Below are 18,128 nucleotides of genomic sequence, written 5' to 3'. Positions count from 1 at the left end.
AAATATTACTTATTGATATATAAAATACTCTGAAAACTCTAAGGTACTCTGAATCTCTAAAAATTATGTAATCTATTCATTAAATATCTGTGTACATCATTAAATAATTACTTGTTATAGGATTTAACTATAGACGTATTTCTTTCAAGTAGGTATCACGTAGATGACAATGTGAAGTAGGTATCACTTTTCTGTAGGTACTATTTCCCAATCTTCCTTAATCTTGCCCTCTCCTTTTCACTGTTAGTGTCTTTAACATCTTATTCTCCCAAATGAGAATCCTCTCATTATTCCCATCACAACTCTCTCACTGTATTGGGTAGCTTATGTCCTTGATCCTTTCATTGGAATGTCCCATAAAAACATCTCATCTGAAAGCAAGTTGTAAAGACAGTCTTTATTGGGAGAACCCTTCTCAGGATATGCATTCATGTTCTGTCCTACAGAGGTGGCTCCTGCCTTTGATGTGAGGGATTATAATAATTTCAGGGCCAATAAGCAGAAGTTTCATTCTATCCCCCCTTTGTACAAAGGCAGATGCTTATCTGTGGCCATACAAAAACCCAGTAGAAAAAGGAGACTTTTATCCTCCTAAACTGTTTATTACAATTTTATCAACCCCTAGTGTGTGTTGGCATGGTCAAACCATGCTGGGGAGTGTGGTGGAGAGGGCTGAGCTTAGAGAGAAGGGAACCTACCTGCCTGATAGAAGCAGGAAATGGACAAGGTGTTGAAATAATGGCGGAGAACCAGCAATTATGACAGAGCATATAGCTGAAACAGAAAATTCTGATCTTAGCTGTACAGGCCATAGGGACACAGTTCTGGTTGGTGCTAGACCTGGATGGTATGATTCCGGGAAATGAAGAGGATTTTGCAGGGAATTCAGTTCAAGCAGTTTGTAGGAATTGGAGCAGGATCTCAGCTGTTGCAAATTGGCAGAAGCAGAGTACAGAGTAGAACCCAGTCATTTGGCTGGAAATGAGCAGAACATCCCTGAAGCTCCCACAAGCTGGTGGGGAGGGGATGTCTCTGTGGGGTGCCGAGACTGTTTTTAAGCTGAGGACCTCGTATGCTATGATGAGGGAATAACCAACTCTGTATAAAGGCCTGAGAAGATATCAGAGAAGATATTGTTTGGATTAAGATGGGCACCATTATCCCCATTTCCACATGTGGGAAACTAGGGTTTAAAGAAAGGAAGCAATACACCAAAGGTTTTAATGCTTTCAGCGTTTCATAAGTAGGGTCTGTCTTTGGTCCATTTTTGAACAAAGCAGAGCTGTAAACCAACAAACAAATAAAATGCAGCCAATATGTATGATGATTTTTTTCCCACCACATGCTTCTGCTTTTCTTAGAGTGGAGAAAGAAAAGGAAAGTATAAGTTTGTAAGTATGTGTTTAATGAGGGTAATAAAAAATGTTTATGTATATACATAAGTTCTTAAAATTCCCAACTAGAAACCTGAGGTTATGTAGTTTTTTTAAAACCCATCAAATTCCAACGTTGTTTAAACACAGACTTTCTAAAATAACAGTTCCTCCTCACCCCACCTGCCCTACAAAACCAGGACTCATATTGACAATTTCAAGCTCAGCTTCTTAATGTCTGTCTCCTGCCCTAAGGCCTCACTGTAGGTCATCTTGGACAAAAGCAATTTACTAAAGTAAATATTATATATATAAAGTTTTCTCCCAGTGACTTCCCACTGAAAGAAATCTAAGCTGCCCAACATTGAAGTGATGACACTTGTTAAAAATCTGAAATGCTATTAAAAAGTTTACCAGTATAAGCAAGAAATTTTTTCCTAAGGACATGGCAAAATTACAAATAAGTGGGAATTATAAATGAACGAGAATTTGGGCTGGATTTTTTTCGTGCAATTTGCATAAACATATTTCTCTGTAAAGAAAATGATACACAAATGTTCACGTAGATAAACATAGAAGTTGATATTAACTAACATGTGGTTTTATATTGGCGTAAATTTAGTTGTTCTACCTCTTATTCCCGATATTTGATTTATCTTTCCAGATCTCCAGCCCGGATGATGGTTTTGAGAATAAATCTCTTTATGAAAGCTGGTTAGAAAAGGACCCTTCATCTGAAAATAAAACTTTGCCTAGGTAAATTACTTGTATGTACGTTTTCTACCACAGGGTCAGTTGAGTTCCCCTTTGCCCCTTGTATCTCCAGACAGGCAATTCTCAGATGTCGCAACAATTTGAGAGTGTTTCTGCAAATTTTTAGTAAAAAATTATTAGCCATTATTTTGCATTCTTGCATAAAATTACATTCAGATATGTATTAAGTACATTAATAAATACAATTCAAGTGAAGTAAAAAAACAAATGATGGATTATTTCTTTCTAAATTTATTAAGGTGCATTATCAGTAACTACCAAGTTATGTCTTTACCTTTAATTAGTTTAGATTTTATGTAAGAATTAACTTTTACTTCTCATTTATACAGTAGCAGCTTTCTTGTATTTATTTTATGTTTATATTTGTTTTCTACTCCTATACTATTTCTAAAACCAGCTGGTGGGAGCAATTTATAGCTTCATTCCATATTGCAAATAAGTCTTGTGAAAGTTTAAATGTATCTCCATTATGTTTTTTTTTAATTACAGGAATATTTTAAAAAATATTTATTTATTTATTTATTTATTTTATTTTTGGCTGCATTGGGTCTTAGATGTGGCACGTGGGATCTTTCGTTGCGGCACGCAGGCTTCTCTCTCTCGTTGTGGCACGCAAGCTCCAGAGCAGGTGGGCTCTGTAGTTGTGGCATGCGAGCTCTCTAGTTGTGGCTCGCATGCTCAGTAGTTGCGGCGCATGGACTTAGTTGCTCCACAGCATGTGGGATCTTAGTTCCCCGACCAGGGAAGGAACCCACATCCCCTGCATTGGAAGGCGGATTCTTAACCACTGGACCACCTGGGAAGTCCTTCCATTATGTTTTAAATGCTTATTCAAAAAAACACTAGAGTAGAAAAAAAGATTTAAAAAACATCCCAAGGTCTCAATCTCAAAAACATTCTAATAGTTTAGAAGTATATAGTTAGGTTCTTAATGCATATGTAATTTTATATTCTGTTTTACTGACTTATTTTTGAATGAAAATCTTCATGACATTACATTTTTTTTTTTAAAGTTTTTATTTATTTATTTATTTTTGGCTGCATTGGGTCTTCATTGCTGCACAGAGGCTTTCTCGAGTTGAGGCGAGCGGGGTCTACTCTTCGTTGCGGTGCACGGGCTTCTCATTGCGGTGGCTTCTCTTGTTGCAGAGCACGGGCTCTAGGCGTGAGGGCTTCAGTAGTTGTGGCACAAGGCCTCGGTAGTTGTGGCTCGTGGGCTCTAAAGCACAGGCTCAGTAGTTATGGCACATGGGCTTAGTTGCTGAGCGGCATGTGGGATCTTCCCGGACCAGGGCTCTAACTCGTGTCCCCTGCATTGGCAGGCGGATTCTTAATCACTGCGCCACAAGGGAAATCCTGTCATTACATTTTATATGTATATATTTATATATTATTTATATATATGTATGTATGTAGTGGCTTCTTAATTATATGCAAAGCAATATATTATAATTAGATTTATTTCTGAAATAAACTAAGGCACTTTTAGAGTCTTCATGATCTTAAATGTAGACTTTCTCATGGCAGTTTTCTTACTATAGTTCTCTGAGGGCAGAGACCGTATCTTATTTGTTTTTCCCTCAAAACAAATACCATAAATGCTGAAGATACGGAAGATATCATAGTTACCAGGCTGCCATATTTAGTGTCACTGCCCGACTCTGGTTTTAATCAGTTCAGATTTATAGGTTTATCACACATATAAATAGGTGTGATAGGAAAGTGTTTTGAGGGTGGTATACCTTTTCTTAATTTTTATAAATGTGCCATACAATTCCTTGCAGTTCTTAGGACAGGATTCATGGTGCCATCTATTTAATTTTATATTATTTATTTATGCATTTATTTCTTCGTGTGTGTGTGTATGTGTATCATATTTTACATTTAGAATCAACAAGCTGGGATCTGGAAGTGATTTTGAAGCTTATTTTCAGAGACTTGGAATTGCTTCAGGAAGAGTCCGGTACACTAAGAATAGGGTAAGCCATTTTATTATTTTGGATACATAGCACTTCATCCACATTCTCTTTGTTAGGAATTCTGTCATTTAGTTGTTGGGCACCAGGCACCGAGTGGACATGTGGCCTGGGAAGAATTGCAGGGATAGAGATAGCCTGCAGGTCCCTTCGTAGATGGACTAGGAAATAATTTGAGCTATTTTGTGAATGTTCACTGCCAGGGTTATTGAGCGAAGTGGTAGTTGATAGAGTAATGCCAGGTACTTAGCTGGTTATCACTACCAAGAGGTTTGCATCCTTTTCCCAATGGGGCTTTGTTGGAAAATCGAATTCTTCTTTTCTGCTCTGCATTGCCTGCTTTGCACCATTGCCACTCAAACACATCGATGATATGTGAGTACACGGGTTTCGAACCTATACCGTGTTTGTTTGTCTGTTATAAATTATGTCATAAACCAAACTGAAAATTACATCAGTAAACTCAGATTTGTCACAGGTTTTAGTCATTTTCTAATCATAATTGCAGTATGCCAACATCTTGCTTGTCTAGAATACATATCCCTTGCAAATTTGGCTATCCAGAATACAGCTAACAGAGAAGTAAGCAAAAACAGCTTCAGAATAACCCATAATAAATGCATAAATCTGTATACTAATACTCATTACACTTCATACATAAGAGATGCGCTTTACCTCTGTCAAAGCCTGTTCACTTTTATACTGTCATCATTCTGAACAAAGTTATCTAGTTTCTAAGACAATGCAGATTAAAAGCAGAATATCAGATAGAGGGAGAGAGACTGATACAGGGATGCCTTTTAGTTATATTAAAAGCAATAAGAATGATAGCTTTATGGCAAAGTAGCAGATAGGTAAAAACTAAAGTTAGGAAAGGCAGACCTAAGAAGTAAAAAATATTTATGTGGAGTACCACCCTGTAATAATTTATGTTTATAATGGTAACCCTTAATTTTGTAACAAAGGTTAAATGGCATGTGGTTGTATACTGTTTGGGAAGGCAGGGAAGGGGCTGAAATGTTGACCTTTAAACAACAGGGGTGCCAACCCTCCCAGCAGTTGAAAACCCACACATAGCTTTACATTTGGGATCGTGTAGTTCTGTAGTACATATTTATTGAAAAAAATTCCATGTATAAGTGAACCCCTGTAGTTCAAACCTGTATTGTTAAAGTGCCAGCTGAATAATCCTTCAGCTATAACAATACTTAGCTGCTCAGAACCTTTCATTCTCAATCAGTTGATAGATAATTTTAAACTGTGCTGGTATGCAATTTGAGTATGTACGCCTTAATTTAATTGTCAGCAAAGCAATAGGGAAAATTTTCAAGAAGCAGTGTTTTGAACAAAGATTATATGAGTTATAAAATGAATAATGGTAAAATTTTAAATTGGTGAAAATTTGGTGGTGGGGTTTTAGTTAATTAGACTTAACTTTTTTCACTCGTGATAAAACTCAGGGTACCGTATGGTTATGTTTTTAAACACAATCATTTTATGATTCCATAAAATATTATAATATGAATATTTAATGTTTGTATATACTCGGTCCCCCCCACCTTTTTTTTTTTCTTTCAGAAAACAGATAATTACAGCAGCTATCCAACATACCATACAATTTACGAGACATTTGAATTGGTAGAGAATTTTTATGACCCCACGTTTAAAAAACAGCTTGCTGTAGCTCAATTACGAGGAGCACTGGTTTATGAGCTTGCAGACTCTAAAATCATTCCTTTCAACATTCAAGACTATGCAAAAACTTTGGAAAACTATGCAACAGATATCTACAGTTTATCCAAGAAATATGACCAACAATTAAGAGACCATCAAGTATCATTTGGTAAGAAATGGCTGGACAGATATTTTATAATCATTAAGTTAGAGTTTTAAGATATCACCTCCTATTGTCATCCATGCATACTATTTCATCCTAGAATTTATCCCTGCCTCATTTCTTAATCCTAACTTATCGAAAAAAAACTTTAAACACCTATTAAAGAATGTGATTTAGTTTGATATTTGTAGGATGAATCCATTTTGCTAAGTTAGTGCTACAAACATTGGGTTGGTAAATATTTTCCCCATATTGCTGCCTTTAAAAATGTTTTGTTATAAGAACAATACTATTAAAATGTAACAATATTACACAAAGATTGGAAAGTAGAGAAAGCCACCACTTCCACTACATATATGTAGTATTACATTATTATCATTATTACTACAGCATTTACCTATTAATGTTTTTCTACATGGAGGACTTTTTACATGGTTTTAAGCATTCTTTCCTTTTATATCTGGCCATTTTGTGGTTGCTATTCCACATCATGTATCTCCTGCAAAGCAGAAGTGAAATGTAGTGTAGTGTAGTGTAGGAGCATTAAGCATTGGGTCTGGAAGCAGTTTCCTGGTTCAAATCCTGGCTCTAATATTTAGTCATTGTGTGACCTTGAGAAAGTTACTTAACCCCTCTATGTGTCAGTTTTATTATGAGTGAAATAGTAAAATAAAATGTTTCCAAGATTGCTGTGGAGATTTCATTTGGTTGGTATATGGAAACAATGGTGACTGTCACTTAGTGCTCATAACGTTAGCTATTATTACTGTTTTATTGCAACCATTTTCTTTTATTATTCTGGGAGTACATATTCTTAGTATATATCAAAGTTATCAAATATGTACTGAGTGTCTACTGTGTACCAAGTGCTGTGTTATTTCCTGGGAGATATAAGGAAGATTAAGAAATAGTCATTGGGGCTTCCCTGGTGGCGCAGTGGTTGAGAATCTGCCTGCCAATGCAGGGGACACGGGTTCGAGCCCTGGTCCGGGAAGATCCCACATGCCGCGGAGCCACTAGGCCCGTGAGCCACAACTACTGAGCCTGCACGTCTGGAGCCTGTGCTCCGCAACAAGAGAGGCTGCGACAGTGAGAGGCCCGCGCACCGCGATGAAGAGTGGCCCCCGCTTGCCAGAACTAGAGAAAGCCCTCGCACAGAAATGAAAACCCAACACAGCCAAAAATAAATAAATAAATTAAAAAATAATAATAATAAATGAAAAAAATAAAAAAAAAAAGAAATAGTCATTGTCCTCAAAGAGCTTAAATTCTCATGGGGAAGACAAAATGCAGGGGATAAGCTATTAAAGGGGTGCACAGAGAGTACTATAGGGGTGCTGAGAATGAGTAGCGGGTGGTCAGTAAAGGCTTTGGAACATAATTACATAAGAATTAGTAACCTTCAGAAAGTTACGACGAGCAGCAGGCACTAAGATCTAGAAGCTGAAGCAAAGAAAATTTAGAAAATTGTGCTTAGACCTATATGAATAGTTGTCCCAATAAGTTAAGTATTGAATGAATAAATAAATGAATGCTGGGTTTCTGATAAATTGAGTTAAAAGGATTTTTTTATGTCCTAAACTCTTGAAATCTGTTATTTCCTTAAGAACCGATTTTGCCATTTTCAATTTTATACATTATTTCTTTGTTACAATATTTTCTAATAATTTCCATGGACCTGCAAGAAGACTCAGTAGAAAAATAGTTTCAACATCTCTTCAGTCACAGCAATCTGGAATGGGGGGGAGTTGGAAAATGAACCTTTGAAATATGAAGCACTCATGCTTAACTAATTTCCCTTCTACTTTTCTATTTTTTAAAAAAGATTCCTTATTTTCTGCTGTGAAAAACTTCTCAAAGTCCGCTTCAGATTTTCATAGAAGACTTTCACAAGTTGGTCTGAATAAGTAAGTTTCAAATGTAAAGCTCCCTACTGTTTGGAAAAGCAATCTGGTTACTGGAATGCACTGGGTACACTTACAGAAGCATTCAACTCTGAATCATTGCTACTCAGATTATGGTCTGCCAGCCAGTAACATCAACATCACCTGGGAGCTTGTTACAAAGGCAGAATATCAGACCCCATCCAAGGCCTGCTTTATTAGAGTTCTGCACTTTAACAAGACTCTCCAGGTAGTTTGTATTCACATTAAAGTTTGAGGAACATAGCTGTGGAATGATAGACTAAAAACTCATCCCATGGCAAGGGCCAAGGAGACATGTCTTCAGGAATTTGCATGATAAGAATTCTATTTCTGGTAATTCATAATTCTATGGGTTTAAGTGCATTTGTGGCATATTTTACTACAGTCACAATATTCCTGTGAACGGTGTAGAAATTCTTTCTTTACTAATACTTCTTTTTGCGTTTCATTTAACCTCGTGCCGTTGTTAGGTTGAAAAATAATTTAAAAGTTATACTCAAAGCATTATTTAACAAGCATAATTTGTTCCACCTTACGGTCCACGTCGCATTTCTTAATTTTTTTCAGATTTATCAGAATAAGCTTTGCCACCTCCCATCCGGGCAGGAAGCTGCATCAGTCACTGTGAGGGGCCTCTCTCTCCCTGGGGTTGCAGGACAGCCTAGGGAACTTAGGCAGCACCCCAAAAGAGAGCTGGCAGATCCCAAGTGTGGAGGGGACTCCCTGCCCACTAGGAGCAGCTGTCTCCCTCCTTGCAGACTCCTGCAACTTCCCTTCATTCTGTCTTGTTTAGCCTTTACTCTGCTCCTTTCTTCCACAGTAGAATTAACTGGTTTATCAAGAACAACTTGGCAGTCCACCCTGCCTACCTTTGCAGGAGGCCTGGCTCTCCTCCTACAAAGAATTAAAAATGTCTTTCACTTCCTTCTGGTCTGTGATCTTGAAAAACAAAACAAACCATTTCCCAATCAGTCTCTCTGCTTATTATAAATAATAGAAAGATGCCCCTGCTGTTATACGTAGCTTACCATATGAGCCTTACTGTGTGTTTTATATGCATTTTCTTTAAAAAAATTTATGAGTTTAGAAGGTTATTTCCTCATGCCTTATCCTTATTTAATATTTTAAAATGTGGTTGCATGGTAAGGGTTTTAATTATCTATTTCTTATTCTCAAAGCCCCACTGCAGTGAGAATTATGAATGACCAACTGATGTTCCTGGAAAGAGCATTCATCGATCCCCTTGGTTTACCAGGGAGGCCATTCTATAGGTAAGGAGGCAACAGCTGTTCCACTAAAGGACACCAAATATGTCACTGTGACCAAAACCAGCATACCCAAGGTCTGCTTCACACTCCTGCTATCAGACAAGTGGAAAGTGGATATGTATACTGAAGGAAATATGGGTGAGATCATGCATAACAGTATAATTTGTACTATCAGAAAAGTTAATTTCATATTGTGTATTGCTTTGCTGCAGATGTAAATGGCAGATGATAGTTGAAAAAGAACTCTTGTAACAAAATCGAAAAGACACAGAATCTTAAAGGGGATCTTAGAGCTCATGTAGTTCAATTTTCTACATGAATCTTTTCTGTAGGATCTCAGAAAAGTAGTTATCCAGCCACTGTTTGAATCTTCCAGTGAATGGAAGCTTACTACCACATGAGGAAGTTCGTTCTGTTTTAGGAAAGGTCTACTTAATAGAAAGTTTTCTTCATAAAGATATATTTCCCTGTAATTTTCTCCCTCTGACCCTGTTCTGCTCTCCAAAGCCAAAAAGAATTACTCTAGATCTATTTCCATATAACATTTCAGGTTTTTGAAGATGGATGCCATAGTTTCCCCTAAAGAAATATCGTTTTTTTTTTTTTTTAATCTCTATCTCAGGTTTTCTTTCAGTATCTTGGCTGCTTTTGGATAGCCTCCAGTTTTTTGAGGTACATTTTAAGCCGTGGTTTCTTGGTAAAAATTAGAAAGGTCCTAGCATTTAGAGACAGAAAATCTGTGTTCTAGTTCACTTGCACATGTGTGACTTAGAGCAAGTCATATCTAGGGTTGGCTCATCTGAAATAGGATGGTGATAATTGCTATTTTACAAGGCTGTTTATCATCAAATGACATATACAAAAGATATTTCTATGTTACTTTTCTTATAAATATTAGTAATAATTTAACTGATTACAAGCCCAGGCATTTAGAGCCCAGCTCTGCCAAATACTAAGCGTGACCTGGGCACATTTACTTCTCTAAGACTCAGGTTCCTCAGCTGTAGATGGAGATTACAGTGCTTTTACCCCATAGGTTTGTAGATTTAAGGCATGCAGAAGATTTAGCTCAGAGAGGGGTATACTCAGTAAATGGCTGCTATTTTTATAATAGCTTACATAATGCAAAGATAAATGTTTATCAATACAAATGAAATAGCAGCCATCAGTTAAGTATTTACATAAATCAAATCAAAGGTTGAAAGCCAATCTACACGTTAATCCTCTCTTGCCTATCATTAGTCCATCTTTATATATTTATTTTTTTATTTTTTAAAGGTTTTTTAAAAAAATTATTTTTTTGGATGCATTGGGTCTTAGTTGCAGCACGTGGGATCTTTTGTTGCAGTGCACAGGCTCTTTGTTGCAGTGCGTCGGCTTCTCTCTACTTGTGGCGCATGGGCTGCAGAGTTCATGGGCTCTGTAGTTGTGGCCCACAGGCTCAGTAGTTGAGGCACGGGCTTGGTTGCCCTGCGGCATGTGGGATCTTAGTTCCCCGACCAGGGATCGAACCGGCGTCCCCTGCATTGGAAGATGGATTCTTAACCACTGGACCACCAGGGAAGTCCTTATTTTTCAATTTATATGATTTATAAGCAAAACATCTCTTTTTCAAATTCAGGCTCTGTACAATTATATAGAATAAAAAGAGACAGTGCTAACACCCGGACATTTCTATTATTTCCTTCAGGGAAAATAAGTGATGAGTTTGATGTTAAATTTTGAATGCAGTTATGTACACATGTATAGTTATTTATTATTTATTCATTTCTGTTTACATAAATGGGGCCATATATCACTTTGCAACTGCTTTTGGTAAAAATTTATCTTAGAGATCTATGTCAATATATATAACTTTATTTTTTACTTATTTATTCTTTTGGCTGTGTTGGGTCTTCGTTGCTGCACGCAGGCTTTTCTCTAGTTGCAGCTAGCAGGGGCTACTCTTTGTTGCGGTGAGTGGGTTTGTTGTGGAGCACAGGCTCTAGGCGTGCCGGCTTCAGTAGCTGTGGCTCATGGACTATAGAGTGCAGGCTCAGTAGTTGTGGTGCACGGGCTTAGTTGCTCCACAGCATGTGGGATCTTCCCGCACCAGGGCTCAAACCCGTGTCCCCTGCATTGGCAGGCGGATTCTTAACCACTGCACCACCAGGGAAGCCCAATATATATAATTTTAGCTCTTCTCATCTGCTGCATAGTGTTCCACTGTATGGCTTTCATGTGTAATTATTTTAGTCCTTATTGAGTTTTTAATTAGATTTTGCCCCCCCAATTATTTAGTATTATGAAAAGTACTGCTATAAAATGTCCCTGAGCCCTAATTGAACATTTGTTTTAATATCTCTATAATCAGTACCTGAGATTTAAGGGTCAAAGGGTAAACACATTTTTTGGAACTATTAATTCAACATGAAGACTATATTCTAAAGCCAGGGAGAGGTGGTTCAAGATGACAATGTAGGAAGATACTGAACTCACCTCTCCCAGACATACCAAATCTATAGCTACAGATGGGACAGTTTCTTCTGAAAAAGACCTGAAAATTAGCCGAGCAACTCCTTCACGTCAGGCAAAGGAGAAAAAGGCCCCGTGGATGTGGGTAGGTGAGGCTGAGGCCCAATCTTGCCACAAAGCCCACTCCTGGGGCAGCAGCCCACACACAGCAAAGGGTTTGTACCCAAATCAGCCACCTCAACTTTTAGGACCTGTGCCTGAGAGGTAAGCCTCCCAAATATCTGGCTTTGAGAACCAACAAAGCTGCTGCATCCCTAAGACCAAAGGGAGGTACAGAACTGAGAAACTGCTCAGGCTGAAAGGACTCGCTGGAACTCATCTGCCACAGGGCCCAGCACAGAGGCAGTCCTTAAAAGCACCCAGATTTTATGCGAAAGAGATTCATTTGTTGATCTTAGAGTGCCGGCTGGAGGGGCAGGGGCCTGTTTGGATACTCTCCGAGATGGGGGCCGGTGGGTGTTGATTTCCGCTCTTCCTCTGCCTTGCTAAAGCTCGCGGGCACTATCTTTCTTTCCCTCCTCTTCCCTGAAGGTGGTGATCTTCATGCATTCCCTCTGCTGATCTCCGGAGCACCGGTATCTCTGGAGGGGAGCTTTTATTTGCAGCTGGTACTCTGCCTTTTGCATCTGGTGTCCTGGTTTTTGTAGCTGTCGCCAGGAGACACTCCTTGATTGCTTGGCCCAGGGTCGGAGGTCGGGGGAGGGCTTGCATTCCTGGATCCCATGAGGCTGTAACAACTGGAGAGACAGTTCTTGGCAGACTACCATCCCCAAGGTACTGCCCAGGGAGCAGACTAAAAACACCCCCCATCTTTCTGAGAAAGAGGCTCATTTGCTTGTCCAGGAGCTTTGGCCTGAGGAGACGGCTTTTGTTCTGGCGCACTTCTAAAAGCCTACGGAGTGCTCTCGGGGAATGGAGGCTGGTAGAAGCAGTCTTTGCGCTCTGCCTCGGCCTCACTCCAGCTTGACATTCTCTCTCAGAAGGGAGCTTATACCCTTTTCTGGCACCCTGATTTTTGAAGCTGCTGCCGGGGCTACCTCTACATTGCCTGGCTCTGGTGACCAGAGGGGATTATGTTTGCAGGTGTCATAGGAATAGATCTTAAACACCTACCACTGTCAGGCACAGCAAGAGAGAGGCAGCAGAACCAAGGGCTGTCTTCCAGGGAAAGAAGGCTGTAAGCTTATAATCACAGCTGCAGGCCGAGAGGCAGGACTCTGATTAAACACATTACCCATCTAAGGGCTGACTGTAAACTGTACCGGAGAGCTAGGAGGGCAGGTGCTGTCTTCATGCTCTCCCTTGGCCACGCGCCAGAGAACCAGCATCTCTCAGGGGAACTCTTACACGTCTGATGCCTCAGCTTTTGCGGCTGCTGCCCAGGGGATCCCCCTTCATCCCCTGCCTCTGGCGGCCAGGTGGGATTGCTTTCCTGGGTCCCACAGGGTTACAGCGATCTGAGAGTCAGTGCTTGGGAGGCTGCCACCTCCAGGTCACTGCACAGAGAGCAGGCGGAACCCCCCCCCCCCCCACACCTTTCCGTAGAAGAGGCCCATCTGCCTGTCCTGGAGCTTCAGCCTGAGGGGCAGCCTTCAGGCTTGGCACACATCTGGAGGCCCGTGGAGCTCCTCTCAGGGAACACGGGCCGGGGAACGCCATCTTTACGTTCTCCCTCTGCTTTGCTACAGCTTGCTAGTATATACCAGAAAGGAGCTTATACACTTGTCTGGAGCCCCGAGTTTTGACTGCTACCCAGGGGACACCTTCATATGACCTGGCTCTAGTGGCCACCAGACCTACTCTTGTGTTCCACAGGATGGTATATATTTGCATACTTTAAAAGCTGCTGCCTGAGGGCCTGGCTTCCAATCATCCTGAATCTAAGTGCTGACTGAGATGTTCCCCTTTGGTACACTGACAGGTCTTGGCACACACTCAGCTATTGGGAGCTATTAAAAATAGGTGGCTTGGAGAATCACAGAGGTTTGAGAGACAACCAAGAGCCAGGGAAAGGTTGAACATAAGGTTTATCACATGAGGCTACTCCCTCAAGACTGTTGGTTTCTATGCATTAGATGAAACAGCACCTCTTCCAGAGAGTCAAGCAAAATGGGGAAACACGGGAATATGTTACAAACAGAGAAAAAAAAGACAAAACCTCAGGAAAAAAACCTCCTTAAACAAATATAAGTAATCTACCTGATAAAGTGTTCAAAGTAGTGGGCATAAAAGATGCTACTGAATGTGAGAGAAGAATGGATGAACACAGTGAAAACTTTGAGAAACTTGTAGAAAATATAAGAAAGTACCAAACAGAAGTCATGGTGTTAAAGAAAGAATACAATAACTGAACTGAAAAATACACTAGAGTGGTTCACTAGCAGACTAGAGGAAGCGGAAGAATCAGTGACCTGGAACACAGGTAGTGGAACTCACACAAGCTGAGCAACGAAAAGCAAAAAGGATTTTTAAAAGTGATGACAGCTTAAGGGACCTCTGGGACAACATCATCAAGTGAAACAACATTTGTGTTATAGAGGTCCCAGAAGAAAAGAGAAGGGGGCTGAAAACTTCCTCAACCTGGGGAAGGAAACAGACACCCAGATCCAGGAAGCTGAGACAATTTCAAATAAGATGAACCAAAAGATACCCATCTAAGACAAATTATAATTAAAATGGCAAGGAAGGTAGAAATAAGGAGAGAATCTTAAAAACAGCAGAGAAAAACAACTTATGAACAAGAGAATCCTCTTGAGACCATTAGCAGATATTCCAGCAGAAATTTTTCAGGCCAGAAGGGAGTGGCATGATGTATTCAAAGTGCTGAAAGAAAAAAATTCCCAACCAAAGTGAATAAAAACCATATAATCATCTCAATAGAGAAAAAACATTTGGCAAAATTCAACATCCACTCACGATAAAAAGTCTCAACGTGACTTCCCTGGTGGTCCAGTGGTTAAGACTCCGTGCTCCTACTGCACGGGGCATGGGTTCGATCCCTGGTCGGGGAACTAAGATCCCACATGCCGCACAGCGAATTAAAAAAAAAGTCTCAACAAACTGGATACAGAGGCAGTGTATCTCAACATAACATAGGCCATATATGACAGACCCACAGCTGCCATCATGCTCAATGGTGAAAAACCCAAAACATTTCCTTTAAGATCAGGAACAAGACAAGTATACCTACTCTCACCACTTTTATTCAACATAGTACTGGAAGTCCTAGCCACAGCAATTAGGACAAGTCAATCAAAGACAACCAAACCAGGAAGAAGTAAAACTGTCACTATTGCAGATGACATGGTACTATATGTAGAAAATCCTAATGATTCCACAAAAAAACTATTAGACTAAATGAATTCAGTAAAGCTGTAGGACACATAATCAATATACAGGAACCCATGGCATTTCTACACACTAATGATCAGAAAGAAATTAGGAAAACACCCCATTTACAATTTCATCAGGTTTACTTGATTGCTGTATCAATAATATTGTACTATACTCTCCCTTCACAATTCTCCAGAAGACGGCATGTATAATAAGGAATACCTGTGATCTGTATCTCTAATCTCAGCTTATATAGGTCAGAATATTAATGTTTATAAACAGTTTAGCACATATACTTGCTTTAATAAGAAAGGTCCATTTGAGGCCATACTAAAATTTAAAAGCCAAGAGCAATAAATCCTGATGTACTCTGGGAAATCTAAATGATTACATTATAAATTTCTCTTTGACCATTAATATAGTGACTTTACATAGAGTTCCATATTGTGTCCTACAGTAGATTACAGCTTGAAGCAGCTCTAGGATTTGACTGTTGGGCCTAATTCCTGATAAGAGTGTTTAATAAAATATGTACGTTTGTGGAAGGCAGAATTCCACACACTGGGGAGAGAAGTAACTTGATCTCTTGAGCTACTTATGAAGTAGGAAATCAATTGCAAACTTTCCTTCTAGATCAAAAAAGAGTGTCTTTGTGGGCAACCCATATATAGCCATTTTACCTTTGTGGAATGGGCTTTATTATCCTTACCACTTGTGATATTTTTGTAATACAAGCTTCTTTAATTATTGCTTTTTAATGTCTGAAGAGTACTGGGAACAACTGTCATTCTTGTTGAATCTCTAAAAAAGGGAATACAGAGGTAATTATTTTTTTAATCTCTTATTAAACATATCCATAAATTATCCATGCTTCACGGATGTCAGTTTGTGGATGTCTAGGCAGTTAGACAACTAATGCCCATCACTTACAGGAAAGAATCTACTTACTTCCAACTGCATGGGTTGGCAACATATGATTCACGAGATGCGTCTTATCAACTCCTTTCTTTGCTTAAAAATATACCATTAACTAAGTATCTCAAACCAATTATATATGTTTTTATTTTGGAGTAACTAAAGTAAATGCCAGGAGGAGACACAGAATACTTAGTAAGATACGGTCTAACACAGCAGAATGAATAAAGAAAAAGCATATAAAATGTAATATATGTATACGCTTCTGTTCAACCTGTCCTCTGTTTTTTTCTACTAGGCACATCATCTTTGCTCCAAGCAGCCACAACAAATATGCTGGCCAATCATTTCCTGGCATCTTTGATGCTCTATTTGATATTGAAAATAAAGCAGATCCTCGTTCAGCCTGGAAAGAAGTAAAGAAACACATTTCAATTGCAGCCTTTACAATTCAAGCAGCAGCAGGGACTCTGAAAGAGGTGTTAGAGTAAGGTCTCAGCCAACTGGCTGCCATTAAAAGTCTGAGGATAAAATCCGTCTTTCTTTCTGATAACACATGAAGCCAGAGCATGCTAAAATCTTGCTTTTCATGTCATGTTTTGACTTTAGACTTCCACCTTGTTCATCTGCAAAGAGATTTTTGGCTCTTTGAAAATTCATAACTTCATCATCAAAGTGCTAATCCAATAAAAGAAACCAAAAAACCTCTAGTCATATGGAGAAAGAGATAAAGTAAGTGAAAATTCCCTAAAATAAAATATGGCAAGGAACTTGAACTGTTCAGACACTGGCGGCCGGAAAGTAAAACGGTACAACCACTTCGGAAAACGGTCTGGCCCTTTCTTATAAAGTTAAATATATAGTTATATTATAGCTCTAAAATTCTACTTCTAGGTATTTACTAAGGAAAAGCAAAAAACGTGGTCACCAAAAGACTGTTGCATGTTCATCGCAGCTTAATGTGCAAATAATGCAAATGCCCATCAATAAATGAATGGATAAATTGTGGTATTTTCACAATGGAATACTACTCAGCAATAAAAACGAAATAACTGCCAATACATGTAATATTATTGGCAGACATTGTTGAGGGAAAGAAGCCAGACACAAAAGAATGTCTAATATGAGATTCAATTTATATGAAGAAGCAAAACTAATCTATGGTATTAGGAATTAGATCAGTGATTGCTCGGGTCAAGTAAAGGGCAGGCAGGGAGGAAATCTGCTACAAAGAGGAAAGTTTCTGGGATGATGGGAGTTTTCTGTATCATGATCTGGATGATAGTTACACAGGAATATACAGCTGTCAAACTTCATCAAACAGTAAACTTAAAATGTGTAACAATGATACCTTATAAATAAATTTGATTACCAAGAAAAAAATGTCTGGCAAGGAGACTGGAATAGCACACCTTCTCTTGTGAAACCATCATGGAGTATAAATGGTAAGGAAAAGTGAGTAATAGCTATACTTTTGATAACTTCAACTCTACTGAATAATATATATCTGATAGGTGAAAACAGTTGACCCTTGAACAACATGGGGGTTAGGGGTGCTGACCCTCTGTGCAGTTGAAAATCCACGTGTAACTCGACAGTTGGCCTCTCCATATCCTTGCTTCTGCATGCATGGAGTCAGCCAACCATGGATCATGTAGTGCTGTAGTACGTATTTAGAGGAAAAAAATCTGCGGAAAAATGGACCTATGCAGTTGAAATCTGTGTTGTTCACAGGTCTACTGTAGTTGCCACAAATCTTCATACTCTGACTCCTACTGAACAGAAGTATATCAGCATGTGCAAACTTTCATGCAGAGCCTAATGATTCAGAATTGTGGGTAATCTGAGATGAAAGCTTCAAAAAGCTTGGTCGTTCAATTACTTTGCCAAAAAGAGTTGAGAATCAAAATTAAATGAGCCCTCACAGGCAGGCACACTAACTACAATAAGAAGCTTTAAAGGGCAATAAAAGATATTACTCATGAAGTATAAATAAATTTATAAAGCAGATTAAATTAGACTTCTGTGAAAACAGTTTTAGCAAATCTATGAATTTAATTTTCTACCATACTATATTACCTTAACATAAGACTTTATTTTAGGATAGAGGAGTAACTGTATTTTAACTTTTGACTTAAAGCATTGTCTTGTAGAGACAATATTGGGTTTTCTACTGTCCCAACTGAGTAAATCACTACATAATTTTGGGCATC

The 18,128-nt window shown here is 38.9% G+C and overlaps 1 protein-coding gene across 7 annotated transcripts in view; it reads left to right on the top strand.

Moving 5' to 3' along the window:
* The window catches only part of NAALAD2 (N-acetylated alpha-linked acidic dipeptidase 2), a 106,286-nt gene extending 88,985 nt beyond the window's left edge, over positions 1-17,301 (top strand). For all 7 annotated transcript variants that reach the window (XM_059930596.1, XM_059930598.1, XM_059930597.1 and 4 more), the window contains 6 exons: positions 2,038-2,129; positions 4,036-4,126; positions 5,702-5,966; positions 7,786-7,867; positions 9,064-9,156; positions 16,214-17,301. In XM_059930596.1, the coding sequence (XP_059786579.1) occupies positions 2,038-2,129; positions 4,036-4,126; positions 5,702-5,966; positions 7,786-7,867; positions 9,064-9,156; positions 16,214-16,406 (816 nt within the window). In that variant the 3' untranslated portion in view covers positions 16,407-17,301. The remainder of the gene's footprint in view (positions 1-2,037; positions 2,130-4,035; positions 4,127-5,701; positions 5,967-7,785; positions 7,868-9,063; positions 9,157-16,213) is intronic.
* The last annotated feature ends 827 nt before the right edge of the window (positions 17,302-18,128 follow it).

Source organism: Balaenoptera ricei, chromosome 8 (genome assembly GCF_028023285.1).
Source record: "Balaenoptera ricei isolate mBalRic1 chromosome 8, mBalRic1.hap2, whole genome shotgun sequence".
In the NCBI taxonomy this organism is placed as follows: Eukaryota; Metazoa; Chordata; class Mammalia; order Artiodactyla; family Balaenopteridae; genus Balaenoptera; species Balaenoptera ricei.
The sequence above is the reverse complement of the archived record's forward strand: the minus strand, read 5'-3'. Positions and strand labels throughout refer to the sequence as shown.